This window comes from Amblyomma americanum, chromosome 8, assembly GCF_052857255.1.
Source record: "Amblyomma americanum isolate KBUSLIRL-KWMA chromosome 8, ASM5285725v1, whole genome shotgun sequence".
NCBI classification, from domain to species: Eukaryota; Metazoa; Arthropoda; class Arachnida; order Ixodida; family Ixodidae; genus Amblyomma; species Amblyomma americanum.
In genome coordinates, this window is record NC_135504.1 from 146219835 (window position 1) to 146228217 (window position 8383).

The 8383-nt window shown below is 43.0% G+C and overlaps 1 protein-coding gene across 1 annotated transcript; it reads left to right on the forward strand.

The window, feature by feature from the left end:
• Window positions 1–6770: 6770 nt before the first annotated feature.
• Window positions 6771–7448, forward strand: LOC144102785 (uncharacterized). The gene has a single exon (XM_077635948.1). The coding sequence runs from the start codon at window positions 6771–6773 to the stop codon at window positions 7446–7448; it is 678 nt and encodes a 225-aa protein (XP_077492074.1).
• The last annotated feature ends 935 nt before the right edge of the window (window positions 7449–8383 follow it).

Genomic DNA, 8383 nt, shown 5'->3' on the forward strand with positions numbered 1-8383 from the left:
TTAAGCAAGAATACATGCTTTTCGCGCAGTTATATGAGAAAAAGTTTTGACGCGTGTCACAGGGACACTTGTAAAACCGATGTGTTCAGATTTTGCTCGTTTCGGTCTAAAACAGCTTGTGTCGTTGTATTAAGCACGAATACATGCTTTACGCGCAGTTATAGAAGAAAAAGTTTTGACGCGTATCAGAGGAACACTTGTAAAACCGATGTGTTGTGATTTAGCTCGTTTCGGTCTAAAACAGCTTGTTTCGCTGTATTAACCAAGAATACATGCTTTTCGCGCAGTTATAAGAGAAAAAGTTTTGACGCGTGTCACAGGGACACTTGTAAAACCGATGTGTTCAGATTTAGCCCGTTTCGGTCTAAAACAGCTTGTTTCGTTGTATTAAGCAGGAATACATGCTTTTCGCGCAGTTATAAGAGAAAAAGTTTTAAATGCATGTCACAGGGACACTTGTAAAACCGATGTGTTCAGATTTACCTCGTTTCGGTCTAAAGCAGCTTGTTTCGTTGGACTAAGCACGAATACATGGTTTTCGCGCAGTTATAAGTGAAAAAGATTACACGCGTATCGGGGGAACACTTGTAAAACCGATGTGTTGTGATTTAGCTCGTTTCGGTCTAAAACAGCACGATTCGCTGTATTAAGCAAGAATACATGCTTTTCGCGCAGTTATAAGAAAAAAAGTGTTCAGATTTACCTCTTTTCGGACTAAAACAGCTTGTTTCGTTGTATTAAGCACGAATACATGCTTTTCGCGCAGTTATAAGAGAAAAAGTTTTGACGCGTATCACATGGACACTTGGAAAACCGATGTGTTCAGATCTAGCTCATTTTGGTCTAAAACAGCTTGTTTCGTAGTATTAAGCACGAATACATGCTTTTCGCGCAGTTATAAGAGACAAAGTTTAGACGCGTATCAGAGGAACACTTGTAAAACCGATGTGTTGTGATTTTGCTCATTTCGGTCTAAAACAACTTGTTTCGCTGTATTAAGCAAGAATACATGCTTTTCGCGCAGTTATATGAGAAAAAGTTTTGACGCGTGTCACAGGGACACTTGTAAAACCGATGTGTTCAGATTTTGCTCCTTTCGGTCTAAAACAGCTTGTGTCGTTGTATTAAGCACGAATACATGCTTTACGCGCAGTTATAGAAGAAAAAGTTTTGACGCGTATTAGAGAGACACTTGTAAAACCGATGTGTTGTGATTTAGCTCGTTTCGGTCTAAAACAGCTTGTTTCGTCATATTAAGCACGAATACATGCTTTACGCGCAGTTCTAAGAGAAAAAGTTTTGACGCGTATCAGAGGAACACTTGTAAAACCGATGTGTTGTGATTTAGCTCATTTCGGTCTAAAACAGCTTGTTTCGCTGTATTAAGCAAGAATACATGCTTTTCGCGCAGTTATAAGAGAAAAAGTTTTGAAGCGTGTCACAGGGACACTTGTAAAACCGATGTGTTCAGATTTAGCTCAGTGTGCAGAGTGGCTTGTTGGGCGAGTTGGTTTACCATATTGAAAATATACCTGCGCTCAAAAGACACGGACTGAAAGATAAAGACACACACACACAGCGCTGGACTTACAACTGAATTTTTTATTCGGGAAACACTGCTCTTTATACACATCAGCAGCTGATAAAAATGGAAGAGGATAACACCCGGATGATAAAAAATCGACAAACTGTCTCGTCACATGTCCAGTCCTACCTTCCCTTTTGCAAAAATGCCTTTTCCTTTGATAGTAGTGAACGGGACGTGCTACTCACGCATGCAACCCCACTGTCCGCTATGCTCATGGCTTCATATATTTCACGCGTCGTTTGGTCACGGTTCCTGCTTACTATCTTTGTCTCGTTATAGGAAGGTACACATTTACACTCTTGACAATGAACCACCAAATTCCCATCGCCTTTCCGTTCCATGTTCCTCCAATGTTCACGGAGCCGCTCGTTCAAACACCGCCCCGTTTGGCCTACATATGCTTTTCCACATGTCAGCGGCATCCTGTAAACCACTCCTTCTGCGCATGCGACCATGGGGACTTGGTGTTTCTTTTTACACCCCTTAGCTTTTCTTTCTGGGTACGTTACTATTTTGCATAACTTTTCCAATTTGTCCGGGGCTGAAAAAACGACCCTAGTTTTTAGTTTCGATGCAATTCTTCTAAGATTATGGGACACGCCATGAATGTACGGAATCACCACCGTTTTCTCCCTTTGTTTTGCTCCCTCCTTGCTAGGCACCGTACCCTTTTTCCCACATTTCTTGAGCAGGCTGCTGATGTGTATAAAGAGCAGTGTTTCCCGAAAAAAAAATTCAGTTGTAAGTCCAGCGCTGTGTGTGTGTGTCTTTATCTTTCAGTCCGTGTCTTTTGAGCGCAGGTATATTTTCATTAAGATTTAGCTCGTTTCGGTCTAAAACAGCTTGTTTCGTTGTATTAAGCACGAATACATGCTTTTCGCGCAGTTATAAGAGAAAAAGTTTTGACGCGTATCAGAGGAACACTTGTAAAACCGATGTTTTGTGATTTTGCTCGATTCGTTCTAAAACAGCTTGTTTCGCTGTATTAAGCAAGAATACATGCTTTTCGCGCAGTTATAAGAGAAAAAGTTTTGACGCTTTCACAGGGACACTTGTAAAACCGATGTGTTCAGATTTAGCTCGTTTCGGTCTAAAACAGCTTGTTTCGTTGTATTAATTACGAATACATGCTTTTCGCGCAGGTATTAGAGAAAAAGAACGTCTTGCTGGGCAAGTTGGTACATCTTTGCATTACAGGCGCGAAAACAGACAGACCACAAGGTAGATAAACGGGACGGAGCGCCACTCACAACTGATTTATTCAAAGGCACGACAAACATATATATACCAGGTGACACGCAAGGAATACCATCATGTTCCAATCTGATATGACAGCGAACGCGTGAAAAAATTGTTCTCTGCCCTATACATCGATATGGACGTGTCGCTGACACACATGCTTCTTTTCTTAGCAATAAAGAATGCTTCGATTAATTCCCTGGCTTTTGTGTCTTTACTTCTTGATAAAATTCGCACACCAGAAAAACATGGCTCACAAGAGCGTGAAGGGCAACACCTTATATGCTTAAGCAAATTTGGCCCTTCCTTATTTTGCTCAACATTTCTTTCATGTTCCCTGATTCGCTCATTAACGCAGCGTCCAGTTTGCCCTATATAGGAGCGGCCGCACGAGAGGGGGATTTCATAGACCACACCTTCGGTGCACTTCATGAACGATCGCCCATGTTTGGTGCCACACCCTCTCTCATCATTTCGTTCTCTTTCAATGCGAGAACAAAGGCTTCCGAGCTTTTTTGGGGCTGAAAAGACAAGCGGCACACCATGCCTGCTCGCAACCTTTTTCAAACTGTGGGATAACTTGTGCACATAGGGCACCACCACAGGTCGCACCACCTCTTCTCGAGGGACATCTTGGCCAGCTCTCACATCCTTTCTTTTTATTTTCTGTTGTAGGCTTTCTGCGACCGCCGTTACGAGCGAACCAGGGAACCCGGCTGAAGACAGCCTAGCCAATTGGTTTTGGAAACTTAGTTGCATCTTGTGAGAGCATGATTTTCTAATAGCGGATTCGAGGCAGAGTGTAGCAATCCCCCTTTTTATTAGCTTGGAGTGAGCAGAGTCATATGGCAGAAGCCCCTTTTTTACGCGCGGAGCATACGCCCAACAAACCTGTTCCTCACAAAAATCAAAACTAACATCTAAAAACTGTAAAACATTACCTTCAGAAACTTCACAAGTAAAACTTAAGCCATTTCCATTTTGTCTAAATAAGGATAACACATCACGCACACTTTCTTCGAAGTTTAAACTTCCGTCCTTGGTAAGAATGATTAAAAAGTCGTCCACATATCTGAACACTTTAAAAACTTTGCTGGCTGGTAAAACCTGGTTCAAAACTTGATCCATTTGGGAAAGAAAAATATTACACAAAACCGGTGCAGCACAGGAGCCTATACATATGCCAGCTTTTTGCAGAAAACACTGCTCGTCAAAAGTTACGAAGGTAGACTGTAAATAAAACTGTAAAAGGGTTAAAAAGTCATCGATGGATACACCCGCAGTATTTTGAAAGGAAATAGGGTCTTTACTTTCAATGCAATCTCTGACAGCAGTAAACAAGGCTTCGTGAGGAACAGAATAAAATAAATCCACAACATCTACCGAAAAGGCGCGTCCAACATCACGAGGCGATTCAAAGAATTCACACACTTGATCGGACTTTTTGGTAAGAAAGGGGTCTTCTATATCAAGCTTACCCAACTTATCTAACAAGAACCGGCTAAGCAGCCTCTGCCATGGTTCGCTCGTAACGGCGGTCGCAGAAAGCCTACTACAGAAAATAAAAAGAAAGGATGTGAGAGCTGGCCAAGATGTCCCTCGAGAAGAGGTGGTGCGACCTGTGGTGGTGCCCTATGTGCACAAGTTATCCCACAATTTGAAAAAGGTTGCGAGCAGGCATGGTGTGCCGCTTGTCTTTTCAGCCCCAAAAAAGCTCGGAAGCCTTTGTTCTCGCATTGAAAGAGAACGAAATGATGAGAGAGGGTGTGGCACCAAACATGGGCGATCGTTCATGAAGTGCACCGAAGGTGTGGTCTATGAAATCCCCCTCTTGTGCGGCCGCTCCTATATAGGGCAAACTGGACGCTGCGTTAATGAGCGAATCAGGGAACATGAAAGAAATGTGGAGCAAAATAAGGAAGGGCCAAATTTGCTTAAGCATATAAGGTGTTGCCCGTCACGCTCTTGTGAGCCATGTTTTTCTGGTGTGCGAATTTTATCAAGAAGTAAAGACACAAAAGCCAGGGAATTAATCGAAGCATTCTTTATTGCTAAGAAAAGAAGCATGTGTGTCAGCGACACGTCCATATCGATGTATAGGGCAGAGAACGATTTTTTCACGCGTTCGCTGTCATATCAGATTGGAACATGATGGTATTCTTTGCGTGTCAGCTGGTATATATATGTTTGTCGTGCCTTTGAATAAATCAGTTGTGAGTGGCGCTCCGTCCCGTTTATCTACCTTGTGGTCTGTCTGTTTTCGCGCCTGTAATCCAAAAATAAGAGAAAAAGTTTTAAAGGCATGTCACAGGGACACTTGTAAAACCGATGTGTTCAGATTTACCTCGTTTCGGTCTAAAACAGATTGTTTCGCTGGACTAAGCACGAATACATGCTTTTCGCGCAGTTATTAGAGAAAAAAAATTTTGACGCGTATCAGAGGAACACTTGTAAAATCGATGTGTTGTGATTTAGCTCGTTTCGGTCTAAAACAGCTTGTTTCGCTGTATTAAGCAGGAATACATGCTTTTCGCGCAGTTATAAGAGAAAAAGTTTTAAATGCATGTTACAGGGACACTTGTAAAACCGATGTGTTCAGATTTACCTCGTTTCGGTCTAAAACAGCTTGTTTCGTTGGACTAAGCACGAATACATGCTTTTCGCGCAGTTATAAGAGAAAAAGTTTTGACGCGTATCAGAGGAACACTTGTAAAACCGATGTGTTGTGATTTAGCTCGTTTCGGTCTAAAACAGCTTGTTTCGCTGTATTAAGCAGGAATACATGCTTTTCGCGCAGTTATAAGAGAAAAAGTTTTACAGGCATGTCACAGGGACACTTGTAAAACCGATGTGTTCAGATTTAGCTCATCTTGGTCTAAAACAGCTTGTTTCGTTGTATTAAGCACGAATACATGCTTTTCGCGCAGTTATAAGAGAAAAAGTTTTGACGCGTATCAGAGGAACACTTGTAAAACCGATATGTTGTGATTTAGCTCTTTTCGTATTATTAAGCAAGAACACGTGCTTTTCGCGCAGTTATAAGAGAAAAAAGTTTTGACGCGTATCACATGGACACTTGTAAAACCGGTGTTCGGCAGTAGCAGCAGTTGCACATCGCCGACGCTTGTCTTGGAAGGCGCTTGACGCTTTTCTACCACTTCGCAGTTTTACGGCTGGGCCTCCGTTCAAGTTCAACCTTTGGCGCATGGCTCCACTGCGGCTGCGCTGCATCTGAAGAATTTCCTGCTGACAACGACGCACGGTTTCGAAGATTGCGGACCGTATCTCCTCGTATCATCCGGGAAACCTAGCCTGCTCCCATTGGCCCCAGCAACCACGTTCGAACTACCGAGGTTTCTTCGGCGATACTGGGAATCATTGCTCCGCATTTGCATTCGGCAGTAGCAGCAGTTGCACATCGCCGACGCTTGTCTTGGAAGGCGCTTGACGCTTTTCTACCACTTCGCAGGTTGGTGGCCTTGCTTCCTTTATTTTTTTTTCTATTGCATCGTCTGCTGCTGCTGCTGCTGCTGCTGCTGCCGGGTGCTGTTGCTTAGTGATAGCCATGCCTAATCATACGGCTCAAGAAGAGCCTGACCCTTGTCTTTCCTGCCATGCTGTTATCCCACCCGATTCCCCATTTGTAACCTGTGTAGCGTGCGAATTCAACTACCATGTTGGAAAAGCATGTTCAGGTCTAACAGCCAGAAGCTACAATAGCAAAAAGGCCGATAGCAGCATTGCGCAGTGGAAATGTCGGACATGTGTAGTGGCGTCAGAGCGCACTTCTCGACCGTCCAGCGATCAATGTCGCTCACGTGGCTCCTCCTCTACGCATAGCTGTTCAAATAACGAACAGCAGCAGCTCTCTCAACAGGCACTAATGGGCATCGTGACAGATATGCAAAAAAAGCTATGCCTTCTGATGCCTTTAGTTGAGGCGATGAATGCCCTTCCCGAGTTAAAGCAAATAGTGACTGATGTACAAGTGTCTGTCCAACACATGTCGGATAAGTATGATGAAGTGCTACAGCGCCTAACCAAGCAGGACCGTGAACTAACAGACATTAAGGAGCGTATTACAGCAGTGGAAGACTCCGTCAGTGCGAAGGAGATTTCTGATTTAAAGGATCAAGTTAACGAACTTGAACAGTATGGTAGACGGCAGAATCTCGAGATTCATGGGGTCAAATGGGAAGAAAATGAAAACCTTTTACCTAAAATCAATGCGTTGGCTGCTTCCCTTGGCCTTCGTTCGCTTGTTGAAGACGACATTGATGGCATTCACCGTCTTTCCACAAGAAAAGGTCGAAAGGCTCCCATTCTAGTGCGGTTCGTTTCTCGAAAAACAAAAGAGAACTGGAAGAGCAAGAATAAGCAACTGGTTGACAGTGAATCAGAAGTCCGCTTCTACGATAACCTTACCAGTCGAAACAAGCATCTTTTGTGGCTGGCACGCACAAGGGCACAGCAGATGGGTTACTGCTTCACGTGGCAAAAGAATGGAAAGGTGATGGTCCGCAAGGGCCCAGGTGAACCAATTCTGCGGATTTCGTGTGAGGCAGATCTGTGTAATATCAAGGAAACTAAGCAGGCTGAAAGTGATGATTCTGAGGCGTGAGCGTCCATCAACTTAGTTTTTTTTTTCTGTGTTTCTTTATCTTTTCTAGCAGTATGGATTACGAAGCATCTTCACAAAACCGCAGTTACTACGCGATACATGAATTTAACGAGACAGTAATGGGATTACCTTCTCATTCAAATAAGCCTCTTTCTATGTTTTGTTTAAACTCACAAAGTCTTCGAAACAAAGGAGATGCCGTTGGCGCTTATCTGAACTTACTTCACCATAAATTTGATGTTCTAGCATTTACAGAAACCTGGTTCACTGATTCCTCTGACGTTGCTCAATTTGAAGACTATTCTCATGTGTCTTTGTTCAGAGACAACAAAAAAGGGGGCGGTGTCTCTCTGTATTTTCGTGATGGCGTATCACACGCCTCCCTAGAGTCGTTTTCCGTTGTTGATTGTGATTTTGAGGTACTTGTTGCCGAATCTTGTGGTGTTATTATAATTCTTGTTTATAGACCCCCGTCTGGTAAAGTTGAACGCTTTTTTTCCTACCTTGACAGTGTACTTCACTCATTTACAGGACATAGCCAATCTGTTGTCGTGCTGGGTGATTTTAACATAGATATATTGACTGAGAATACAGTTTCTAAGAGTTTTATTGGTATGATGTCTTCCTACAGCTGTGCAAATGTTATAAACCTGCCAACAAGAATTACCACAAGTACCAGAACTGCTCTCGATTTATGTTTCACTGATTTCTTACCAAATGATGTACAGTCGGGTGTGATGGCCTGCGATGTTAGCGACCATCTTCCATTTTTTGTCTTTTTGCCCCATTCGAGGAAAACTTTTTCTAATAGCACAGCTAACACTTTCTATCGGAAAGTTAATGACGAAACTATATATTGCTTTCGACGCATGATTTCAGAGGTGGACTGGTCACTCGTTTTTAATGAAGAAGATCCTAGTCGCTGTTACGATGTC